At 35.8% G+C, this 27,759-nt stretch overlaps 1 protein-coding gene across 1 annotated transcript in view; it reads right to left on the bottom strand.

Moving 5' to 3' along the window:
• The window catches only part of SRBD1 (S1 RNA binding domain 1), a 183,704-nt gene that overhangs the window by 109,338 nt on the left and 46,607 nt on the right, over positions 1 to 27,759 (bottom strand). Inside the window, exons 13-14 of the mRNA XM_054567043.1 lie at positions 25,286 to 25,376; positions 24,475 to 24,582 (exon numbers count right to left, since the gene is read on the bottom strand). Of these exons, the coding sequence (XP_054423018.1) occupies positions 24,475 to 24,582; positions 25,286 to 25,376 (199 nt within the window). The remainder of the gene's footprint in view (positions 1 to 24,474; positions 24,583 to 25,285; positions 25,377 to 27,759) is intronic.

Raw genomic sequence — 27,759 nt, 5'->3', positions numbered from 1 at the left:
ATCCTCTGAGAAAAACATTTCCTGTTCCCAAAAGCTGCGTATCACTCTCAGACTGCCTTGTAGAAGAACTGTTCATTCATTAGTAGCCTAAGTGCACAGATGTTCTTTGGCAACCAATCATACTGTCTTTTTCACCTGAAAGTCCAGATTAATCTATATAGTACAACATGTATAATTTAACCAGAGAAGTGAGTGTGATGTTCATCTACTGGAAAGAACTATTGATGGTCCATGAACTTCCCCCAAAAGTTCTAAAACTTGATTTCAAAGGACAGAAATACACGCAACAGGACAAAACAAGCTCACAAAATAAGAGTGTTTACATGAAGCATATAGTTACAGATTGGCAGAACTCATTATATAACCTGTAGCTACTATTATTAAGTAACCTGAGGCTACTGAAGTAACCAAAAGGTTTTTTAACTGTGGCAAGGGACAGTGTTAAAAACAAAAATTCAATTGTATATGACAAGGTCTATCCAGGAAAATGTCCAGCCATTGTTAATTAACGAGAATGGTTTGTGCATCATTGATGTAACCTGGCAGCCCAGGAGAGTGGACTGGAATGAGCATGCATGAACAATGACGACTTCCCTGTACGAGTCAGTGAGGGAGAGCATGTTGAGTGAGCATGTGTACTGTGTAGCCGTCACATTCAAAATGAACAAGTAGAGCAATGAATCTGCATCAGATTTTGTATTAAGCTTGATCATTCCTCTGTGGAAACTATTTGGATGATTTAGAAGGTCGCAGCTATGGGCAACTCGTGATTGCTTCATCAAGACAGTGTGCCTGCTCATGCATCACTTCTCGTGCAGAGTTTTTTTGGAGAAACATCAAATCACACAGGTGACTCAGCCCCTCTACAGCCCAGATTTGACACCCTGAAACTTCTGGCTTTTCCCAAAACTAAAGTCACCTTTGAAAGGGAAGAGATTTCAGACCATTGATGAGATTCAGGAAAATATGACTGGGAAGCTTAATGGTGACTGGAGAACTGTGTGAGGTCCCAAGGTGCCTGCTTTGGAGGGAACTGAGGCATCATTGTCCTATGTACAATGTTTCTTGTACCTTCTTCAATAAGTGTCTATATTTCATATTATGTGTCTGAATACCTTCTGGCCTGACTCCATATATTCCCATGTATATATTCCTTCTGCACATTTCACAAAAAGGCCTCTTTGATTTGAGCTATCAAACATTTGCCAGTGTTTCTGCTTTCTAAAGTCTCCATTCCCAGATACTAAATTTCTTGGCTTTGTGGCTCAAGCGATGACAAACAGGTCATTTCCTATTCACTCCACTTACCTCATCATCAGTAAGACTGCTAGAATCCAGTTGTGTTAAGAATTATTTTCAACAGCCACCTTCAATTACAAATGTTTGACATGATCACAGACTTCCAATGCTAATCCCCTTTTAAGTTGAAACACCCACACAAGGGCCCTTTGAGACACACAGCATGGCTATTTTCTTTGCATTGCCTTATCCTGCAAAGGAGCTAAAATACTACATTTGATTCCTTTCTCTCCTCCCCCAGCACTATCATCCATCTCTTATGCAAAGCAGCATGGTGACCCACATACTTTTGTCAAGCTCTAAGTCTTGGCAAAAGGGGTTTTCAGTTAAAATATTATTTTCTAAGTATGCTTCTAAACCTGAAGATTGTTTAAAGGAAGGAAAGGAAAATTTTCATGTAATCGACTCATTTTCCCAAGTTTTCTACCTATAGAATATATTTCCTTAGTTTAACACACATTTACATGACCTTAGTATATTTAATTTCCAGAGCCCTACTGCTAACCACAGTTCTAGACTTAGAAACTTTCAGTCTGGTCTACTCTGCCAAATATCCATCACTTAACCCAATGTAAAGAAAACCTGAATCTACATAGGATAATCCCACCAACATACTAAATTATACTTATCTGTTGAAGATACATTTTTAAATTTCAATTAATAACACAATTTTCTGGCATACCAAATTCAGGCGTTTACACCAAGAGCATATATCAAAGTCTCTATTTCCAAAAGACAATCAACTTGTGTTCTGAACAAAAAGGTGATAATTCTGTTTTATGTGTACATGAATTCCTAAAAATCTGCTATTAACCAGAATTTTCATAAGTCAACTTCCATTTAAAATGCACTTGAATGCAACAAGAGAGCTTAGTAGCTAATGGAGCTACAAAATGAAATTTTTATAGTGCAAAGAATTCATTGGTAAAGCAAATGACTACCCCTTCCATTAGAATTTGCGTACATGAACAATTCTTTTCATTAAGCTTGTGCCATACCTATGCTAACTGTGGAAACCTAAACCTCTGTGTTGTACTGTTAGAGGAAGGAAAGGACTGTACCCCTTCAAATACATCTAGCCTACATTCCCAAAGATAATTTTCTCTTTCCAAGTGGAAATAAAAACTTCATGTTGAGAAGGACCAAGCAAGAACACAGCCACAACTTACAAATTACCCTTCGAATATACCCCCTTAGCTAGCAGGAAGCAGTATCAGAAAGTGAGAGGAATCAGCCCAAAACATGCCACTTTGACAAAATAATTATTTTAAGCCAAAAGATTCTGGGACACAGCAGATATAGAAAGGACTTTGACCTTCCCTTCTGTCCTGAAGTTCCTCTTAAGTCATTCATGAGAGGTATCCTCCCTGTGCTTGGAGGAAAGGAGCATCCTTATCTCCGAGGACCGAATGGATGGCCAAGCGGAATCCAAACGCACAGGCCTCTTCTAAGATTCTACCAGTTTACTACGCTTAGCTCACACCCTTTTTGTCCCCTCTTCATCAAAGATAGTAGAAAAACACTCAGGCTTAATCATTTCTTTGGGTCTTCATTTCAGTATGAAGGCTCTCTGGTTACATCAAACTTACAGTAAATAAATTTGTTGCTTTTCTCTCTGTTTCATCTTCAGGCCCAGCCAGTGACCTTAACAGAGTCAAGGGTAAATTTTTTCACCCCTACAAAGGCAAGAAATCATTCTCTACCTTCAAACTCTTTCCTTCCATGTTCCATGTTCTTCTACTATTCCTTGTATACTTTTATTAAATGTTCCAGAAAAATTCTATTTGAAAAACAGTAGAATTTTTCTGTAACATTTAACCCACAGCTACAGCAATGGTCACATCTACAGGCTGGCTCACGGAAAGAGTTGGAGCGATCTCTTTCTTCCCCCACATTCTTTGCCATATGAAACTGCATTATGCCAGGGGTAAACCCCCAGTGGTTATTTCCTGTCACCTGCTGAGACTTCAGGCTCAAACTGCTTGGATACCGATGAGAACATATCAGTAGTATGTAGTCTAGTTACATAACAAGGGCTAGTTTACCCCCTGAAGTTTTCCTCCTTGAAAATGCTTCCTTAAAAAAACATTCAGCAGTTAATGAAACAGTGAGTTTCAACGTAGTATGGAGGCAAAGTTAGTGCTTCATGGTGAATTCTAAAATATTTAAAAGTTGAAGATGGAAAATATTCAAAAGAGGCGCTGCATTCTATTTCCTTACTAACAAACTATCTGGAAGAGTTTGGGGACCCACCAAGAACAAAATCTGGGTGGCTGGATCACTGAGCCTTGGATCTTTTCTGGTACATGAGGAGTTGAACTAGATTTTTGAGGGTATTCTGCCACCAACACTATATTATGTATAATTTTTTTTAATTCCTTAATGCTAAAAAAGCAGATGAACATGGATTAATCTGAATATAAATTCAGTCTTGTTCAAAAGATTTTTGCTGCTGTCTCCACCATCTCCAAATGAATGATCAAAGGTAAAAGTAAATTTGAGAGCGTTAAAAATAGGCATTAATTCCCTTAAGTCAAACTTTCTGGAAATATCTGCCATATTTAAACATTAGAGGTAAAAAAGCATGTGTGCTGGGAAAAACAAAAAGTTTAAAATCAGAAAGCTGGATTTGAATACCCATTCCACTAAGCCTTTCATCTACATCAGCCTGCAGGTCAGCCTCCTCACTTGTAAATGTGGGTAATACTTCCAACCACAGGGTTACTGCGGAAAATAAATAAAAGGTATAAAGTTTCTTGAGAAGCAGTAGTAAAACCATGGGGTATTATTTTAAAAAGTCCGAATTAAAGAATTTACTAAAATCTACTTTTATTAACCTCTAAGAATAATACATAATGCTTTACATACTATAACACAAACTGATTTACAATGAAGGAAAAATTAATTTCCAAATAAAACTCCTCAAGTCAATATTTGAAGGCAAGTTTCCTGATTTTTGACTGGACTAAACTTCCTTCCTTCCTTCTTTGCTCCCTCCCTCCCTCCCTCCCTCCCTCCTTCCTTTCTTTTCCAAAGGAACAAACTATTTGGAATTTTTACCGACAGCCATTCCCGGTTTACGAAATCACTTTCTACAGTCAGCGGCCCACTGACGAAGCATGTAAGCAGGATAATCTGGTGTGCTGAGGTAGCATACCAGATAAGCAGAAGTACTAAGAAATACAAATAGAACATCACAAGTAATGGGTATGAATCTCAACCAAAAAAATCAAATGTGGGAAATGAAATTTATTTGGCATATCATGACAGAAAAAGAAGAAAGAAAAAGATTACTACTACACATCGTTTCCTAAAGTGCAAAAACACCATTCAGAAACACATGCCAACACAGATAATCTAACTATGACTTAGTTTATCTAGCTTTCAGGCTAAAATTAAGCACAAAAACAATTTTCTTATATGCCTACACAATCCATCACTGAAACAAAAACAAATACGTGTCACCCTCTGGACCCTCCTCAGCAAGAATACAATGGAATGAGGGTGTAGGAACTGTCGGAGACCTCTGGCTCCATTGTTATGGAAATCAATAAATAGTCTGAGTCTAGGTTTCCAGAAGAAATATCTATTTTCATTACAGATGCTCTGGAATAAATGCTTTTTAAAGTGTTCCAATTCTCATTTAAATCACTTTTAAAATTATTACCAACTTCCTCATACCTTCAAATTTTATAGCACTAACCATTTTCAAAGCATTATCAACCAAAAACGTGAAGTCTGTCTTAGATTATGAACAGCTAATGACAGACTATATTCTTTATCAAATATCCTTATTCAGTCCTTTTATCACTGGATGTCACTCTTTAATTTTAAAAGGAATTTCTGTATCCCATGAGAAAACACACTGAGCAATATAACTAAGACACTTGGAGTTTAATAGTGCTTTAAGCTCAAGAACAGCAAATTCAGTGAGAATAAGGGCACAAGAGAGAACGGATGAAATTACATCCTGCTGCACATGAATGAAAGGACACTTATTATTAGCTACTACTGAGAGTTAGCTCCTACAGTGTCAGAGACTATTGTGCAACATATGTATGAATTTCTTTAATCTTCACCACAACCTTGTTATTATCTCCTGTAACAGCTGAGGAAACTGAGGTACAGTGAGGTCGGGTAATTTGCTCAAGTTCACACCATTAGTAAGTGGCAGCATTGTAAGATGAACACAGATAGTCTGACTCAAGAGCCCATATCCTTAACAATTATTATGAACTATGTACTATAGTCAGCACAGTATGGGTATCTCTTTAATCTTCCTATTTCTGAAAGGCAGGTATTATTATTCTGATTTTACTAATTAGAAAACGGAAGGTCAGGAAGATTAAGAAACTTGCTCAAAGTCAGACAGCTAGCAAGAAACAGAGCTGACGTCCAGCCTCGCTGGGGCCGAAATCTGCGCTCTCAGATAAGCAGGATTCATACCACCTACTAGGAAGGCAGTGGCTCCATCACCGCAGCCCCTCCCCGGTCATTGTGATACCTCTTTCCCCACGTCTGGCTCTTCTGTGCAGCCTAACTCTTTAAAGACTCTACTAAATATTTAAGTAATTATCCATAGCACCTCCCAACTTACTTCAGCACTGCTGTATGACGTTATTTTGAACAGAATGAATGGCAGAGCAACAGTGTGTAGTAATTCCCAAACTAGATTGAGAGCACTTGTCGGCTGACTCGTTTGTGAGTGGGAGCAGGAAGAAAGAATAGAGGGAGAACAGACCTCAAAGCCCTAGGTCACGCCCCTCATTTACGTTAATCCATAGCACCTTGTTTAGAAACCACAGCCAAAGGATGAGGTAGGCAATAATCTTCCACTTCACATTTTTACAATGTGCCTGGGGCTTTCTTCAGAATCTACCAAGGAAACATCTTTATGTTTTCGAGACTATAAAGGAATAGGTTAGAAAAGAATAGATCACAGAATAATGACCTGAGATTTTTCTATGTAAAGGACGTAGCTATATTCAAGCAACAAAATCTCTTTAAATACCAATACCTGATCTGATTATTTCGTTTACATTAATGAGCCAATTTGCAAGCTGCCAAAGCATATATTTTTTTACTCTGTACAACTAAAATGTTTATTAAATCTCATTTTGCTCAGAGAAATGGGAAATTTACACTTTCTCTATGGTTTTCTCAATGTGAGTTCCTAGAAATGAAGGCAGCTAAAGAAATGAAGGAGTAGATAGATCCTAATAGGAAAGAATATGTTTAGTTTCTGCAAATATAGATAAACAAAAATATCTGTTATTCCTGGCGAGATAAAAGGAACAGCTTTCTAGTCCTTCCCATGCCCCCATACTCAAGGGTCCGTACCTCTACAGCGCGGGTGTCCCTTGGCCCTTACCACCACCTCACCGCCTTATACGCCGCCCCTTCCACACTAACCCCTGGTCTCCACTGGCCCAGGGAAAGAAAGGGCTGACAGAGCAAAAAAAGAAACATAAGGTTCCTCTGGCCTTCTGTACTTCCAAGAACTCAGGGGGTCACTTAAGGAGTTTCTAAGGTTATCTTTGATTAAGTGTGATACTCTTTTATTTCTTTACAGATAGTCAACATATGGGTACTATATTCTTTATGTGATAATTCCAGTAACTGCATGTTTTCTGGTTTAAAAGTAAATTTTGTGATTTCTACTGACTCAGACACATACAGTATACATTTTTTTAAATTATGTATTCGTACTCATTTTCCCTGGGATTTTACCTCTAGAAAATGTTTGATACCTACATTTAATGTGTTTTTCTTCTAAGAGGATAGACTTTGCCTCTGCTGATAGAATACAGCAGTGGAGCACTTTTCTAGTAAGTTTACAAGTTAACTTCCTTAATCCTTGCAACAAACTCAAAGCTGCCCTTCATGTTTAAAATATACCTAGCCCTGGCCGGGTTACTCAGTTGGTTGGAGCATTGTCCCGCACACCAAAACGCTGTGGGTTCCATTCAGAGTCAGGGCACATACCTGAGTTGCACATTCAATCCCCAGTCGGGGTACATACATACAGGAAGCAACCAATCGATGTTTCTCCACACCCCTCCCCCCCTTTCCTTTCTCTAAAATCAGTAAACACATCCTCGGGTGAGGATTAAAAAAAATAAAAAAATAAAAAAATAAAACGTATCTAAAACATGAGACACAGAAAGGACAAAAGTAAAAGAATAAAAAATTTCACCCCAGGCAATTACTAGTCACAAGAAAGCGTTTCCAGTAAAGGAGGGCCTAACAAGCAGTCATGGCGGGCAGGGCAGAGAAAGCAGCGCAGGCTCTGTGGCCCCGGCCGGACTTCTGTGCGGGTGCTGGTGCTGGGTCGAGTGAGCCCTGCAGTCATGGATCTGCTCAAGTCATAAACCTGGTTTTACTGAAGAGCATCTGGAAGACACAAACTACTGAAAATGACTCAGGAAGAAACAGGCTATCTGAATAGGCCCATAACAAACAGAGATATGGAAACAGTAATAAAGAAAACTACCCACAAAGAAAAACCAGACCTAGACAGGTTTACCACTGAGTTTTACTAAACATTAAAAAACAGACCAAAAAAAAAAACTAATACAAGTTCCTCACAAATTCTTTCAAAATATAAGAGGAACACTTGCCAACTCATTCTATGAAACCAGTATTATCCTGATACCAAAAGCAAACCAAAACAACACAAGAAAACTACAGACCGTATCTCTCGTAAATATGGATGTAAGAATTCTCAACAAAATATTAGCACACCAAATCTAGAAACATTTAAAAGAATTACACACTATGTAACACTTATCTCAAGCATGCAAGGTTGGTTATGCATCCAAAAATCAATTAACATAATACATCACATCAACAGAATAAAAGCAAAACTCATATAATCATCTCTAGAGACCAAAAAAAAAAAAATTGACAAAATCAAACATCCAGAAAAAAAAAAAACAACAAAAATAAAACTCATAGTTAACATCAGATTTAATAGTTAAAAAAAAAAACAAAACTGGATGCTTTTCTCTATAATCAGATTTATAGTTTGAGCAGATATATGTAGGCATAAGATAAAGATTCTATTCTGGCCACTTCTATTCAACATTGTATTGGATTTCTAGCCAAGGCAGGTAGTTAGGTAGGTAGATAGATAGGTAACACATCCAGCTTGGAAAGGGAAAAGTAAAATTATCTTCTATCACAGATGACATAATCTTATAGATAGAAAATCCTAAGCAATACGCTAAAAAACTGTTGGAACAAATTAACTTGTTAAGCAAGGTTGCAAGATAGAAAATAAATTACAAAAATCAGTTATATTTATATACAGTTGGAATAAACAATCCAAAATTGAAATAAGAAAATTCCATTCACAATAGTATAATAAAATACCTAGAAATAAATTTAACACAAAAAAATGTAAAATTTTTACTTTGAAAACTACAAAACATGGTTAAAAGAAATTAAAGAAGATCTAAATAAATGTAAAGATATCAAATATTCATGGATTGGAAGATAACATTGTTAAAATGGCAATAATCCCCAAACTGTTCTACTCGTTCAATACAACCCCTATCAGAATCTCGGCTGACTTCTTTGTAAAAATTGACAAGCTGTTTCTGAAATTCATATGGAATTGAAAGGGATTCTAAACAGCCAAAACAACTTTGAAAAAGAACAAAATGGAAGACAAACTTCCTAATTTCGAAACTTGCTATAGGGAAATGACAGTCAATAGAGTGTGATAATGGGACAAGTGTAGACACATAGATCAATGAAACAGAACTGAAAGTCCAGAGATAAACCTATACTTCTTTGGTCAACTGATTCCTATAAAGGTGCCAAGATCATCCAGTGGGGAAAGAGTAGTTTTTTCAACGAATGTTACTGGGAGAACTGAATAGCTGCATGCAAAAGAATAAAACTGGACTCTTACCATACACCGTACATAAAAATTAACTCAAAATGGATCAAAGACCTGGATAAACTACAGAAATCTTCGAAGAAAACAAAGGAGAAAATCTTCATGACCTTGGATTCGGCAAAGAATTTTTACGTAAGACCCCCAAAACAGGAGCAACAAAAGAAAAAAAGAAAAAATTAGACTTTATCAAAATTTAAAACTTTGTACTTCAAATGTGATAATCAAGAAAGTAAAAAGACATCCAACCCATAGAATGGGAGAAAATATTTGCGAATCATTCATCCGATAAGAAACTTGTACCTAGAATTATAAAGAACTGTTACAACTCAAAAAACAAATAATCTAAATAAACACTGAGTAAGGAATCTATATAGGCATTTATCCAAGGAATATACACAAATGGCCAATAAGCAGATGGAAAGATGCTAGGCATCATTAGCCACAAAAGAAATACCACTTCATACTCACTATGATATCATAAAGTAAAATAGCCCTGACTGGTGTGACTCAGTTGTTTGAGCATTGTCCTGCAAAGCAAAAGGTCATCAGTTCAATTCCGGGTCAGGGCACATGTCTGGGTTGCAGGTTTAGTTCCCAGTAGGGGCACGAGGCAACCGATCAATGTTTCTCTCCTTTTCTCCTCCCTGCTTCCCCTCTCTCTTGAAATAAATTTTAAAAAAATCTTTATTTAAAAAAAGTAAAATAATAAGAGTGGTGAGAAAGTAGAGAAGTCAGAGCCCTCACATTCTGCTGGTAGGAACATGAAATGGTACTGACACTTTGAAAAACCATCTGCCCTTCCCCAACCCATTCAATATATAGGGGCACAGGAATTTCACTCCTAAGTTTATACCCAAGAGAAATGAATACATATGTCCACATGGACATGAAAAATTATAACTGCACTATTCATGATAGCTCAAGAGTGGAAATAACCCAAATGTCCATCAACAGATGAATAAATAAAATGTGGTATAGCCATACAATGGAATATTATTCATCCATAAAAGAAATAAAGTTCTGACACATGCTACAACGTGGATGAGCCTTGAAGACATTATGCTAACCAAAAACAATTGCAAAAGACTGCATATGGTATGACTCCATTCAGATGAAATGTTCAGAAGAGGGGTATCTATAGATAAAAAGTAGATTAGTGGTTGCTCAGGGGTAGGGGAGAAATGAAGGAGTGAGGGAGTAAGGAGCAATAGCTACAGGGTATGGAGTTTCTTCTATGATGATAAAAAGTTTTAAAATTGACATTGGTGATTGTTGCATATATTCATATATGTGAATATATTAAAAGTAACTGAACTGTATATTTCAAATGGGTAAATTGTATGATGTGTGAGCTATAATTCAATACATCTGTTATTTATTTTTTATTATTTTTTTAAGATTTTATTTATTTTCAGAGAGAAGAAGGGAAGAAAAAAGAGAGAAACATTAATGTGTGGTTGCATCTTGCAAACATCCTACTGGGGACTTGGCCCCCAACCCATGCATGTGCCCTGACTAGGAACTGAACCGGTGGCCCTTTGCTTCACAAGCCAGTAATCAATCCACTAAGCCACACCAGCCAGGGCTCAACACATCTGTTATTTAAACAAAATAGATGAATTAACTTTCAAAAACAACAAAACTAAAAACAACCCCAAAATCCATCAACTATAAAATAGAAAAATATTGTATAATTACTATTCAATGTAACAGTGAAAATTAATGAATCAGTTATATATGTCAAAATGAATGAAATTATAAAATAATCTTAAATTTAAAAAAGAACTCCCAGAAGAATATATGCAGTATAATTCTAGTTACATTAAGTAGCCATTATATAAAATAGCAATAGCAATGGAATTATTAACAGAGTTCAGGAGAGTGGTATCTCTGGATGAGGAAACAAGAGATGTGAAGGAGAAACAGGGATCTTCAAAAGCACTGACAATGTTGTATGTCATAAGCTGAATGGTGAGGACATAGGTCATTTAATCATTGCTACTACAGTTAATCACAGGTCATTACTGTTTAAGCAATAAAGTCTTTTTTATTTGTACAGCATATTTTTTAATCTTTTTAAATGTATAGATCACATTTGGTTCTAATTTGGAAAGCATACCTTTTATTTTTTGTCTCCTCTGTACCCTTATGGAAGTACTTTATGCATAGAAGGATCGTGTATGTATATAAATATATGTACATACTTTCCACATATATAAGTGCAGGTAGGGACAGGTTAATCTGTTTTAAATCAATTCCAATTTTTGAGTACCAACATGGGCAAAATAATGAACCAGGTACTCTTCTACAGGGATGAACAATGGTACCTCCCTGGTCATAAACAATTATCCCATAACAGCTACATAAATGGGTTCAGTATAAAGGAGGCTACATGTTATGTGCCATGGTAGAAATACATACAGTTTTATAAGAACACAGAGGAAGGCAAGATTAATTCCAACTGCAGACACCTCATAGAATTTCCTGGAGGATGTGACATCTGAGACATGCCCTGAAGTACAGATAAGACTGTGACAGGCAGAGGTTGAGAAAAGGTGTTCCATGGGAAGAAAACAGTGTGAACAATAATTATTACCACATACATTTAGCAGTTATAATAAAAAAAAACAGTAGCTTCTAACATTTATTGATTGTATACTATGTGCCAAGCATTATTCTAAATATTTCTGAATGTATTACCCCATTTAATCTTCACTAAAATCCTGCAGTAGATGCTATTATTATCTCCACTTCAGAGATGAAGGGGCAGAGAGATTTAAGTAACTCGACTGCAGCAGTGAGGGATGGAGCTGTAATTTGAACCAGGCTCTACAGCCCATTTTCTTCACTACAAACGAGGTGGAAGAAAGAAACCCACACATGTTCAAAGAACAAATAGTCCAATTTACCTGGCATAAAGAATTATTGATATTAGAGGATACTTCCTATGAGGGCAAAGGGCACTGAAGTGGAATCCATTGAAAACAAGAACCAAAATTTCATTGTACATAATAGAAGCAGATCAGGGGAAGATTTAAATAAGGCTACCTTGATAAAACAAAATACTGAAAATGGACTGGTTTTAGCTTATGTTTAATAAAATATAGGCTTATAAATTATAACTCTATGCTAATTCTTACAATAAATAAAGAATAAACTGTTGATTATATGTATTTTTTTAAATTGTATAATTCCTTAATGAATGGCCTCAACTGCCTAACGTAAAGCTAACTAGGCAGACTCGGACTCTGAAAGCCTGAATGAACACCGTATCTTGGGTTGCAACCGGGGTATCAAGAGGTTACGTTGGAGAAGTATCTTGAGGCCAGTTCACAAAAGGCTTAAAATCTCAAAGGACGAAGAAGAGCCAACAGGAGACAGTGAAGGGAAGAAAACTAGGAGAAACATTCCAGAGGGAGAACCAACAGCATCTGCTGACAGCTGAATGGAGTATGGAGCAGAGTAAGAAATCAAAGAGTACCGATTTTGTGGCAGAGGGAACTGCTAGCTCATCAACAAATGAGGGGCTCATAAAAGAACAAAAATAAAATACATGCAAAAAATTAGGTTTGGGAGCAAAAGCAAGGAGTTAAATTTGGCTGAATCTGAGGCATCAAGGGGATATTCAAGAGACTGACAGCAAGACCCTGAAATTTTGAGTCCAGATCTCTGGAGAGAACTTAAAATTAGGAATGTAGACATAGAACCCACACTGATCCAGAAGATAAAGCCCCAAAAGCGAATGGAGAAACAACCAAGGAAAAGAAGATATATAGAGAAGACAAAGGAAATCAAAATAATACTCGAAGCATTGTCTAAGTTTAAAAATAAGTATAGATGCAAGGATGCATAGAAAGAATAGTTACCAGAAACAGAACTAATATTATTAAAAGGGGTGGAAGATACCTCAGTATAGTACCAGGAGCCCTAGAGCTTAGAGGAGGCTACAGAGTTGGATGTAAAATGGCCACTGGATAAGGCTTTATGAACCTTTGACCCCACAGTGCTTAGCACAAACCAATGTACTCAATGACTATTTGCTGACTATAAATGATTAAATGAAATTTGACAGTCAAAGGGAGAGAAAATTATTCAGTATTATGAAAAGATTCCTGAATATCTTAGTAAGGATGAAAGTAACTGTGAAACTACAGGAAGATCTCAGGCTTCTCACAGTGGAGGGGAATTTAATTGAAATATTTCACTTCTGTGTAACAACAGAAAAAGTATTTTGTATACACACTATAGTTTGGTGACGAACTTTTCCCTAACACATTAAATTCAACAGGACAGGTACATTTTACATTTTCCACTTAACACAAACAAACCTGTCATTTCTAACTAAGGAAAGGTAGACTGAAGGAAATCAAAGAAAAAAAATGAGAAGAAAGCAGTAAGAAAAGGAAGAAGAGTAGAAGCAAATCAAACCTGAAAGATCTAAGACACTTCAAAAGCCCAACATGTGCTGCCTTTATCTGTGTCTCATAGCTCTCTGCCAAAACCCAAGAAGAATAAAACTGTCAAGTCCCAAAACCTGAAAATTTGAGCAAAGGTCCCTGACATCCTTCCAGTCTTTCTGTATCCAATTTTTTAGAGACTGATTTTTTTTTTCAGTAGAAATTTTAATTATTACTTTTATCACCAAAATCTAAACTGCTTATAAGCAGCATTTCATATTGAGAATCAGATACAGAATCTTCCAAATAGCTTGAGAGTCAACTACCCCCACATACCTATAAAGGACAAGAGAAGAAAAAACAAACAGGTAACTGGGTTCCTCTCATATAACCAGTGAATTTTAATTCCAAATAAGCCTAGGACCTGGAAGAGAAGGAAATCACAATCCTAGAAATTAGAGCATATGGCTTGAATAAAAATGAACATCCTCAAAACATTTCCTATTATACACTGAAGACATTACAGAGGATTCTTTACATCCCTCTTCGAAGTTTTAGCATTTTGGCCACATCAACATCTGAATTTTGAACCAGCGACACCTCCAATATATTACTCCGTGTAACTAAAGATAGGAAGTGGGGTATGACCATGATAATGGTGGCAGCATCATGATTTAAACCACACTGTCTGAATTCAAACCTACTGGGAGTTGGGAGGGTAGTCTTATCAGTTTCTCATGGTCCCTTGTAGTCCTAGATTCATACAGCTCACGTTAAAAGGAAAAATAAAAATGCTTTAAAGAGCAGAATATCTAGATAAACAGGGTAACTGAGTAACCAAAAGAATCAGTCAAAAATATACTGATCAACTGGTAAGCTGGTGGCTCATTTTCAAGTTCAACTTACTTATCACTAAGTAACCAATAAATATCACTTATGATCCTTGCCAATGTTGACCCTTGTCAATCAAGCTTTAGATTAACTTATTGTTAATAAGTTTGAATGATTAAATATACTATGTTATGCCAACTAATGTGCTTTAACTATAGTACTAATTAGATGATACACAAAACCTCGAGAACCTTAAAAAAGCAAAGTCAAAGCACAGGCCACTCTGTCAACCAAAGGACCCCACAGCTCTCTGCTTTAAGAACACTAAAATGCTTGCAAAATAAGATCTGATGACATTTTAGGTAGTATCATACTTCTTTGTCTCCCAATTCCTACAGCCAATTCCTATAGTCATTTCAAATTATTAACAGAACATATCTTACATGCAAAAGAAGATGTTATTAAGTGTGAAGGGGAGGGGGGGAAAGGAATTAAAGAAAAAGATGGCATGAATGGAAGGGTACACATCTTCCAGCTCTCATTCAACTATTAGGTTGGCCAAAAAGTTTGTTTGGTTTTTCCTAGTAAATGGCTCTAGTAGGAATCGGCTGTCTTTAACTTCATTGGAAACAATTTTGTTAGATTGCATTGTGGGAGCTGTCATATCAGTGTATGTTGAAAAATTTTACCAAAATTGGTGAATTTTTGGGTAGCCATTTTAATATTGGAGGAGAATATGCAACATTTTCAGCATATTATGCTTTATTATTGCAAGAATGGTAAAAATGCAACTGAAATGCAAAAAAAAAAGATTTGTGCAGTGTATGGATAAGGTGCTGTGACTGATAGTACATGTCAAAAGTGGTTTGCAAAGTTTTGTACTAGAGATTTTTCGCTGGATGATGCTCCACAGTCAGACCAGTTGAAGCTGATAACAACCAAACCAAGATATTAATTGAGAACAACCAACGTTATATCACGTGGGAGATAGCAGATGTGCTCAAAATATCCAAATCAATAAAGTTATTGGTGGAAATGATATATGTGTCTTTTATTTTAAGGTAAAAATCATACAGACTTTTTGGCCAACCCAATACCTATTTCCTAATACCTAACTAGTCTGTCAACCCCAGATCAATTTTCCTAATTCCTAGGGCCGGGGGAGAGGGGCATACATGGTATGGCAATGGCAGCAAGAGGTACTGAATTTTCTATATCAACAAATGGGAACAATGTACCTCTCCAACCCCCTTCCTTAATCACAGACTCAAATGCCAAATGACTTACATACACTGTTCACTGCCCACATAAACCAGGAGACTCTGTAGCTCATTCTGTGTTGACAGAGAGTCTGTCGCAAATATCCGCTTTCCTTAAAACGAAAAGACCATTACCAAACTCCTGTGTCAGCTCTAGTGTTGATTTCTTATACTTTACAGGCCAAAGACTAGTTCAATACATCACCAAGACAAGGTCTGGGTTGAAATTTATTTTCCTGGCATATCTGAATAAAAATTAGTTAAGCAAGTAAATGTAAACAAAATTACAGAATATCAAGAGGATATGCTATTTTTAAAGCATTTTAATTCTACAAATACATTTTAACAAACATTAATTACAAAAAATTTTTATTACAATAGAATTCAAAAGATTTCTACAAGTTAAAGTTATGTTAGTAAGTTGAAAATAAAGTATAAATTTGAAAGCAAGTTAATTTCATTTCTAAAACATTCTGTGAGTTCTACTTTTCACTATTCAGCTTGAGACAGTTCTATGGTAAAGACATTAGGAATAGACCCACAGTCTTTATGATTACCTAAAATGCAAAATGCTTTTAACTATTTTTCTGAAGTAGGGAGAAACATCCAACGAATATTTATGAAACAAAGAAGGAATCACAGTTTCAAAACTGAGTTACAAGAAGTTCTACCCCTACATATTCAGCCTAGAACACAGACAATAGCCTCTAAAACATGTGTTTCTGGGAAAACAAATATTCCACAATACGTATGGCAAGACTTCTTTGAGTCCTGTTTCCTTTGTTCTTAAGACTCAGTTTCCCATATTACTGTGTTTAAAAGCTCTTTCTTAGATGGTTCATAAGAATAAACAGGCTGTGAAGTGAAAGCAGATAAACAATCTCTGAATAAGATACTGGCATTGCTTTTTATTCTTTCTTTCACAGAGGTCTGATGAATTTTCTTTGGCAACCCTCTTCAATCTTCTTATAACCAAGAGGAGTGCCTCCTCATTCTAATCACAAGCACTGCTTTGCACTAAAAAAAACACAAACACATTGGACCCAAAGAAAAACACAGATACAAACCATCTTGGGAGGGGCACAATTGAAAAAGAATGTGTTCTTAAATTCTCACGTACTCTCTTCACCGGCTAATTCTGCCACCCAACCACCGCTACCGCCACCGCCACCGCCACCGCCACCACCACCACCACCACCACCACCACCACCACCACCACCATGTCCCCCACCACCTCGCCTCGAAGCAACTGCTTTAAATTTCTTTTAGTGCAGCAAGCAATAGCTTGTAAAAGGATGCAAACCAGCTGAAACATTTGACAGAGAGTGTTAAATACCAGGGAATTCCTATCAACCATTGTACTTTAAAAGGTACTTTGATGTTGGCTATCTTTCATGTACCTCTTTCATGGCACATTAATAAAGAAAACGAAGCTGAAGTAAATCAAGTCCCAAGGTCAGATCTAGAATTACAGCACTGTAGGTACCCGATGACATACGGATTAATGCTGCATGAGCAGTGAATGAATAAAAGCACCTCTACCCACCAATCAGGCAAGTTTTACAAGTGCTTCTGAACTTTATTCTTCAACTAGACCTGAGACATCTTTAATCCCCCATGCGCCTAAAACCTAATTATCATAATGTGAACCCAAATGTTAGGATCTCTTCAAAACGCAAGTGCTGTGAAGCGGAAAAGTAATGGGAATTAAGCTGGGTGTAACCTTAGAAATGTACGGATGTGGGGAACTTGAAAGTGACATTTCAATAACTTAGGAGAGCATAATACAAAGATTTAGGCACATAAAATACACTGGAATCAAAAGATTTCTACCTCAAAAAAAAAAAAAAATATATATATATATATATAAAATGTCACACACAAATAAGGTAGATTCAAGAGCTCCTTTTTGCAAATATCAAATTTTGGCTAGAGAATCTTCAAGTCCAATATAAGAAAATGAAAAGGATCTCAACAACAAAGGATTCTAGCAATTTCGCATTCTCCTAATGCAATTGAAATAAGAGACAGAACCACAGTGATTCTGAACAACCCAAATAGTTCTAATTTCAAAAAACAAAACAAAACCCTTAAATGTTTCCCAAAAATCGACTGAATACACTTTTAAAGGTCTTGGCCAAAGGTGAGAAAAAACAACAAGCTATTTAATGCCAAAGAAAAGAGGAAAATATGACTAGGAATAGACCAAAGAGTTAACAATCTCAAAGTAAAGCTTAGTCCATTAGAAATCTGTTGATAATGCAGTCTTATCCCTTACACATCTGATTTATTCTAAGAACTATGATCAAAAAAGAGCTGAAATTACAGCCTATAAATATTGATATATTCATCTTATATTCACTACATGTCTGTGTTCACTACAACAAAGACTTCAGCATAAATCAAGACTGCACTGGGCCCTAATCAGAGGTGGTACAAGTCACAAATGATGTACCTACAACCCTATAATACGGTTCCTAAATTCACCAAGTACACCATTTATGAAAAGGTCTATGTGTAATTATTTCACCTACCTATCTATAAGCATTAGAATATTAAAAAACTATTTTTTTACTAAATGCATATCTCTATGAAAACAAATACTATTTATCTGATGTATGCTTTAAGAAATAACAGAACTACGTATATATGAAATTGGTTAACTCCACTCTACTTTCAAAACCACATTAAAATGTTAGCCTGTAGGAAGGTCTAGGAGGATCTAAGGCTGTACATACACAAGCTGAGATAGGCACAAAAACAAAAGTAACACAGTTGTTCAAAATAAGGCACTGTTTCTTCTACTTCTAAAGGTTATCAAAAACACTCATAAAATCCCAAAGTTCATCAACTGTTACCTTAATGCTGAACATATTGTTGTTTAAATTATATTTTAAGTTATTTTATAGCAAATACACTTGTCTAAATAGAACATCTGTTTTGGTTATAATATACTGTATCTTTGGCAAGAACTTGTAATAAAACTAACAAAAACAATCAAGAATCTTTATTGGATCTGGCAACAAAAGCAGATTCATAACCAAAACCTTAAGACGAGAAATGACCATCACTGGGCTCTAGGCCAGTTCTAATCTAAGTCAATAAACAAAAATCTGCAAAAGGGGCTACAGTTAAAGCAGGCTGGGGGGGTTGGGGTTGGTAGGGGGAACTCCTGCAGATACTTAAATTGGACTTAGGGATACAGAAACACATGGGTTACAAAACTGGTAAAACGTTTTATTTTGATCAAAAACTGTCAAACTGAATCCGAATCCAAACAGTATTTTAAAACCAAACACACACACACACACACACACACACACACACACACACACAATTATTCATTTCTATGCCTCCTTTTCAACATAATTCATTATGGTCTATTTAAAATATATATTTAAATATATTCTGACTGTTTCAACAAAATGAATATAAATCATATTGATTATAAAAAAATTTATTTTTAAATTAATTTAATGTCACAAGCACCCCAGAAAAAAAGCCTTATAAATAAGGGTCTAGTATTTATAATAGTCACAGCTATGGAAAGAGGGATATCAATAGGTGAAAGGCAACAAAATCCTAGACCATCACACTGCACTGTCTCAAGCTGTCACTGTAGAAAGAAGGGAGACAAATATTGTATCACCTTACCGTGTTACTAAGCATAATAATCAAATTGACATCCAAAAAATAACTGAGGTTGCCTAAGTTCCAAGACTATTTCATGGCCTTCATCACTACCAGAAACTGCAGAAGGAGGAGACAGATGTTTAAATGCAAAGAACCTGATTTTGCGTTCCACATGTAAAGCGGAAATCATTTCAATACTCAGAAATAAATAACAGCAATTTTAACTTCACAACATTATAAGCTTTACAAAGGTATATACATCTTAAGTTGTATAGCTAAGCTTAGTGATTGTTAAGAACTAAATTTCTTTAAACCAAAACAAAAGAAATCAGGTCCAGGTGGTTCAGAACATGGGAAATCTGCTGCAGGTTACTGTGACAGAATCTTCCCTGGTCAGGTTTCAAGGAAGCCCCAGAAATCACCCCATCAAAATCTCTACCAAAAATTCCTTCTAGCATCACAAAAGTCTTTCTCCCCGTTATAGTAAAGTTCATCTTGTTAGGTTAGATCCAACAACTCAAGTATTTCAAAATATTTCCTGATCCTGGCTCTAATAAGCCTCAATGCCCACAAACTTGAAACGCATGCCTCCAAACTTTAACTAAATAATTGATTAAACGTTAACTAATACAGTGCCTGCAGCATGCCCCTAGAGCCCTCACACCAGACATCAACCATTAAATAACCAACATCTTTTTGGCAATGACCTATCCAAATCTCTTAATTCTCTAGTTTCTCCATATGGGTGTCAAGAGACTACCAAAAGACATGCTGGATGTGTCTACCAGTCTAATTTTCCTAAAATTAGATGGGATAAGACCAGAATATTTATTTATAAGAAACCCATGCTGACCCTGGCCGGTTGCTCAATTGGTTGAAGCATCATCCTGTACACCAAAAGGCTGTGGGTTCAATTCCCTGTCAGAGCAAGTACAGGAGGCAACCAACTAATGTTTCTCTTCATATCAGTGTTTCTCTCTCTCTCTCCCTTCCTCTTCCCCCCCCCCCCGCAAACTCTTTTAAATCAATAAACATATACTCTCGGGTAAAGATTAAAAAAAAATAAAAAGGTATCTGACACAGGACTTGTATTCAGAATAAATTTAAAATACTCTTATTCAATGACAGGAGGAAAAATAATCCAATTTTTTAAGCAGGAAGAATATCTAAACAGATATTTTACCAAAGAAGGTATATAAATGGCAAAAAAGCAAACAAAGATGCTCAACCTCATTAATTGCTAGGAAATATATTTAAAACCACAATGAGATATCACTGTACATCCCCTACGAGAGCTACATTTAAATGACTGACCATTATCAAGCAGACACAAAAGTATAAGGTTAAGCAGCAAGTGCTGATGCAGGAGCTGTAGCAAGTTTTCCAGAATTGACCAAGCTCAGATAATTAATGAAGGTGACTATACTCAACAACAGATTATAAGTCCATACAAAACAACCTTATATTGGAAGAAGATACCATCTACAACATTCATTACTACAGAGAAGTCAATGCTTGGCTTCAAAGCTTCAAAGGACAGGCTGACTCTCTGGTTAGGGACTAATGCAGCTGATGACTTTAAGTTGAAGCCAGTGCGCATTAACCATTCCAAAAATCCTAGAGCCCTTAAGAATTATGCTAAATCTATTCTGCCTGTGCTCTATAAATAAAACAACAAGTTCTGGATGACAGCACATGTGTTTACAACATGGTTTACTGAATATTTTAAGCCCATTACTGAGACCTACTGCTCAGAAAAAACAACTGCTTTCAAAATATCACATCTATGGATAAATCGTTCTTGAAAGGAAGAGTTAATAGATGTGACAAACTTCATTGTCGTCTTATTTTAAGTAATTGCCACCACCATAGTCAGCAGCCATCAGCATTGAGGCAAGGCCCTCTGCAAGCAAAAAGATCATGACTTACTGAAGACTCAGACAATGGTTAGCATTTTTCAGGACAAAAGTATTTTTTAATTAAGGTATGTACATTGTTTTTTTTAGAAATGCTACTGCACACTCAACAGATTACAGTATAATATAAACATAATATTCACTTTGTTGCGGTGTTCTGGAACTAAACCTGAATATATCCGAAGAATGCCTGTACCTATAGTACAATACTTTTACATATGTTCTAAAATATAAATAACATCTTCTGTATTAATATATCCAATCACTTATCTATACTTTTAAATAAATATACAATAATAAATATCATTAATTTTTAAAGAAACTGTTTTGTTTTTTTTTTTAATTTTAAGGCAAAAGACTTCCATTAGCTTCAGTATTAGGCATTTTTCACAAATGAGTTAAACCTCTGAGGCTCAAGCTGTTCCATTCAATTGAGTTAAACTCTGGAAAATACATCAACTTATTTCAAGCAACTAAGTTATGATTACTTATATAATATTTTCCTTCTAGTAAATGGTTGATACCCTACTGTAATGAAAGAAGAAGAGAAAGGTCTACTGTGTATTTCACAGATGTCTAGCACAAACCCTCATTTCTAATGAGATGTGGCGATCCACTTGTCCTTCAACAGCCAAGTCCCTTGGTCACTGAACCCTACACCGCCAACCTTCTACTGCAGATCCCCTTCCCTTTTCTCATTCTCTTATTATACACATACCATATCTTCTTAATTCATTCTATTTTCTAATTCTTTCACTATCCCAATGAACAAGGTAATTAGGAAGCAAAATTAATTTCTTTTCTCTCTTTGTCTGCTCAAAGTCATTTATGTACTGCAGCTTTCAGAGTAGAAATATTAAGCACAGGATCTGAATTAATAGCACAAAATTTTCTTTCCCCTTTTCTGCTTCCAGGTTTTAGGTGGTCTCATGTATCTGTGATTCTCCAGAATGCATTCAATTCTGTGATTTGTGGCAACATTTCCACTCTCAGCATAAATCATGTCGATTGTAGTGGAAATACAGGCAGCAAATAGTAAAGATTATTTTTAATTCTTTTCTAGTTCATTAAATAAATGTATAACTCTAACCACGCAATATTTCCATTTCAGGAATCATCACTTATCTTTGGAGAAATATAAGTCTATGATCTGCCAAGTGTAAATTTCAGTATAATGGAAAAGTAGAGGAAACAGAGTCATAGATTTACCAAAGCATTAGGCAGAGGGGAAATTTTCCATGATTGCTGCACACTGTAATTCTGCTCAATAGTCTTGAAAAGAATTGTCTCATTAAAAATACAACTGATCCTTGAACAACATGGGTCTGAAATACACAGGCACATTTATATATAGATTTTCTTTCAATAAACACCTGCACTATTTTCAATCCATGCCTGGGAGTCTGCAAATGCAGGGGACCAACTTTATACACTGATCTGTATCATCTTATAGAGAAGTTGAGCATCGACTGATTTTGGTATCTGCAGGGGTCTTGGAACCAATCCCAAGTGGATATCTGGGGACAACTTAGGTTATTAGGGAGTCAAATGTTATTTGTGGATTTTTAACTGCAGGAGGCTTAGAGATCCTAACCCCTGTGTTGTTCAAAGGTCAACTACAGTTTTACCCTTTATATTTAACAATTCAAAATCATTAGTACTTATTGAGATGGACCTATAAGTACAGAAATATGCTTAATATGAAGGAGGTGGAGATAAATAAAACCTGTTTCCCTGATTTGAGAAAGGAGAAACCAGATACATGGACTATAAATACAGATGTCTCATAAGGAGCTAGCTATTTCTAGACTTCAGTAAATAGTGCTACGCAAGGGAAAGCACTATTGTTACAAAAAGGAAAATGGGCAAAAACACAGAAAATACAAAGTATAACAATTTAACATGAATGAAAACCAATATTCAGCTATTCAAAAAAATAAAATGAGTCCCTACTATGTGCCAGAGGATTGAAAATAGCAAATCACTCTTGCAATACTTAAAACAAATGACATCTATAATGTTGTATAATTTATTTTCACAAACACTTCCAATTTCAAACATGTGTGACTAACTAAGCCTTAGCATAGTTACATTCCGCAACTTAATTCCAGTTCTTTTTGTCCTTTGGTAATTAAGATGTGAAGTTTTGGAGACTTCCCCATATTATACAGGGTAAGGCAAAAGTAGGTTTACAATTGTTCATATGGAATAATTAATAAATAATAATACAAGAGTAAACTGTGTTTTCATGTACTCACTACTATAAACCTACTTTTGCCCCACCCTGTATGTGAGTACCAGAGTTTACAAGATATTTTAAGGCTAGAAAGTCATGTGTCAGAGGGAAGCTGTTTGGGTGGGTCAGGGTGCATGGTGTCAAAAATGAGGAGATAAGTCCTGGTATATGTTAACCTATGGCAGATATGTCAAGGCCAAAAGTGTTGGAAGGGATAGAGGGAATGTGCTAGAGGATGTGCCATGAGAAGGTTTCTCAGGATGAGTATATTACAGGATTAAAAGAATGCATATCAGGTTTTATGTTCAGGAAGTGCTAAAAATTTCTGCCAGAGAGAGCATGAAAATTTCAACTTAAACATAGTTTGCAATGTAACTTCAAAGTGTGAGATGACAAAATATGGCTTCCTCATAAAGGCATGTTAAACTGGCAAAATGGTAACAAGATGAAATCAAATAGCTGATTTTCCTAAAACTCACTGTAAATTCTGGTTAATTATTTAAGGACTTCAAAAGCTCATAAATATATTAGCAAATACATCCCAACAAGACACTAAAAGAATAATACACTATTACAAAATGAAGTGCAAATAAAATTACAAAGATGGTTCTATTATAGAAAATCTACTATTCCAATTTAGCATACTCATAGATCAAAGTAGGACAAAAATCTCACATGATTATGGCAAAATTCTAAAAAACCATGTTTTTCATTCTTGAGTTTAAAACTTAATAAAATAGTAATCAATATTTTTAAAACAGTTATAAAGAAAGCCCTAAATTACTGCTTCTACGACAGGTTTCAGGATACTGAAACTCGAATTTCTGCAAGAGACAGACACTTTACATTGTCCTGTGATGCTCTTGTGAACAGCAAGAGGTCGTCTGGGGGCAAACAAGATATATATCTTTAAAAAAAGGGGTGAAGAAAACATCACAGAAGGAACTGAGAAGTTTTGTTGCCTCTCAAAGGAAACAAACATTCCTAACATCCTTACCAGTAAACAACATCCAGTGGTGCAAAGTAATTTCTCATTATCAGGTCAGCAAAGTAAGCTTCTGTTTCCCGGCAGGCAGTTCCATTTCCAATCACCACTGTGCTGCAGCTTCAAGGGAGAAACAGGAGGAGACACTGGATGAGCTCAAGGCATGCTTCTAAATCAATCAGAAGAAAATGTACGGAATGCACAAATACTATTGTACAATGCTCATGCTCTCTCATCTAGCCAAGCAACTTTGCACTGTTTCACAAGGGAGACATATGGAAAATAGAAAACACTGCGTCTTCATTTGGTATAGCACTCAGTGGAGAAGGATTTTACTGTCACACACCTCAAGAACATTCAGTTTTCTTCCCAGCTAGCAGGAACCAAATTTAGTGATGGTTAAGTGGATTCTAAGCCATAGTAAAGACATTATGACTGAATTATATGATGTTGTCAAATAACTTCTGAAGCTTCTACCTACCACCACACCCGTTCCTCAGATCCATGAGGAAGAAAGAAGAAAGGAAGGCAGAAGGGAGGGAGGAAGGGAAGGAGGAAGAAAGTATAGGCCCAAACAGAAGAATTAAACGCTCACTTTGCTCATATTACCCCCTTTGTCTAGTGAAGGTGGCAGAGGGAGCGCAGAGAGCTCCTCTGGAGTCTCCAAATGCAGAGCTCTCCAGCCATCTGCCCCAGCAGTATCTTAGTGGTTCCTTCTCTCATCGAGGCACTCCCCGTAACCCCTCCCTCCAAATTAGGGGCTCCAAAGGTATTTCTGATTGGCTGAGCAACTGAAGTACTCAAAGGTTATTTATTTTCATACTTGAAATTCAGCAAAAGCCTCTTTATTTTCTCTGCCTCTTGGAAGCCTCGTCCACAATGCAAGTAAACCACATCAGTATGAAGTATCTGACCTTAGGAAAAAATGAAAAGAATAAGCCAATTTATAAGACATTATAAAACATAACACATGAATGATTTCAGCCAGTTAAAACAGAAAAGGGAACTGGTTTGTCTTTTAAAATGCAGTCTGAATCATTCATATTCACTAAATCAGATTCTCCCTAAGCACTATGAAGTTTTGTTACTTCCAAAGTTACAAGGACTCTATTTTGCTACATAAATCCATTAATTTTTAATAATACTTAACATCAATAACAGTAAAAGCTAACACCAAGTATTTACTATATATAAAACATGTGATATTTTTATTTCTTCTTTGGGTTATAGATTTTTCAACTGTATTTATGAATGGTGAGCTTTTCTGTATTATATATTAGCTAAAAATATATTAAAAATTTGAGGGTAACTACCTAAAGAACAGAGATAATAATGAGCTAGGTGACCAACTTAGGAAGTTAGGAAAAGAACAACAGAATAATCTCAAAGAAAGTGGGAGGTAGCAAATGATAAAGCTAAAAGCAGAAATTAATATAATAAAATTTCTTAAAAACATAGAAGACCAATGAAGTTTAAAATTAAACGTATTAAGAAATATTTTTAGCAATACCAATCAGGAAAAAGAAAGGACTGAACATGCAAATAATTACACTAGAAATAAAAAGATATTAAGTACAAAATCAGAACAGATTTAAATAATACAGAGAAACTATTATGAACAAATTTATGTTCATTTAGATTAAATAATGAAATGGATAAATTCTTAGAAAAGTCTTACTTAATAAAACAGACTGAAGATACGTGTGTGTGTGTGTGTGTGTGTGTGTGTGTTAAATTTAAAAAAGAATCATCCTATAAACAATACAACACAGGAAAAGTTAAAAGCCATATGATAGCTCAAATAGATGCAGGAAAAAAACACTGATAAAATATACTTCCTAACACAAACACAGGAAAAGATAAAAGCCATATGACAGCTCAATAGAAGCAAGAAAAAAACACTGATAAAAATACATTTCCTATTATTGTAAAAATGCATAGCATAAAAAGAGCAACTAGGACAGCAAATCCAAACCCCCACAAAACCCTGAAGTATGAGCAGGTGGGAACAATGCACTGACAACTACCAAGACCATCAACATTCGTGCATCAACATTTCTGCCAGAGGAAGCAGAGAGTATCTCATAAACCCAAGATTGGAAGAATCTCAAAAATGTCCAAAGGTACTTCCCTAGAAATCACAACAGGTCTGTTTGAGAACCCAAGCAGAAACTTGGAGAAAAACCTTTGCATATTCTATTTATAGGTCAGTATGAAAGCTGTACACTAAGTTCAGAAAGGATTGGAAAATTCTGATCTCCATGAACTCTTCAAACTAACAAGTAGAATGCCCTTTTCAATACAAAAACCCACACTTAGGAGACTGTTGCAAATCACCCCTGTCTGGTGTGACTCACTAGACTGAGTGCGGGCTTGTGAACCAAAGGGTCACTGGTTCAATTCCCAGTCAGGGTACATGGCTGGGTGTAGGCTGGGTCCCCAGTTGGGGGCATACAAGAGGCAACCACACACTGATGTTTCTCTCCCTTTCTCCCTTCCTTGCCCTCGCTCTAAAAATAAATATAATCTTTAAAAAAATTGTTGAGAATTATATCCACACTGAGCAAGGTAAGGACAGTACAGGCAAAGAAAAGACAAAAGGGAAGAAAGCAACACAGAAGCAGATTCCAGAAATGCTAAGATTATCTCTCAATTTACGTAGATATAAAAGGTTTTTTCCTAATAATTTTAGGGGGGGAAAAAAGTGGCAGCTCTAGAGATACACAGCTAGAAAAGCTTTCATGACTTTCATGACCTAGCCTAAAAGCTGAGGAACGCGAATTTTATGGAACACTAGTCAACAGAAAGAATCATAGTCAAATATCATACAGAATGATTATTTTTAAAAAACAAGAAATAAAAAAGACTAGTATAATGTCCTTGCCTACAAAACAGAAAAAAACTATAACCTAATATATAAGAACAAGCTACAAAATAAATTACAGAAAATGAGAATACCAAATCAGAATTAGAAAACCTCAGAAATGAGATGAAAGAATTCAGGCTGAATTAAATATCAAAGAAAAAGTTATTTCAGAATTGAAAACCTAAACCAAAAGAAACACAAGAATGAATAAACAGTAAATGCCTTAAGAGATACGGAAGGTAAAAATAAGATTTAAAAGATCAAAACAAGTTAAAAGGCGAAGCAGTTCACCAAAGAACTGTAATTTATTTTTTGTAAGTATTGAATGAAAATTCCAAAACTTGAAAACATAATAACTTGAATAAAGAACTCAATGGATGGATATAATAGCAAATAAGACAGCAGAATAGAGCATCAACTTAAAACCAATC

The sequence above is a fragment of the Pteronotus mesoamericanus genome, unplaced genomic scaffold (assembly GCF_021234165.1).
Source record: "Pteronotus mesoamericanus isolate MK-2021 breed Mesoamerican mustached bat unplaced genomic scaffold, CSHL_Meso_final contig_101, whole genome shotgun sequence".
NCBI classification, from domain to species: domain Eukaryota; kingdom Metazoa; phylum Chordata; class Mammalia; order Chiroptera; family Mormoopidae; genus Pteronotus; species Pteronotus mesoamericanus.
The sequence above is the reverse complement of the archived record's forward strand: the minus strand, read 5'-3'. Positions and strand labels throughout refer to the sequence as shown.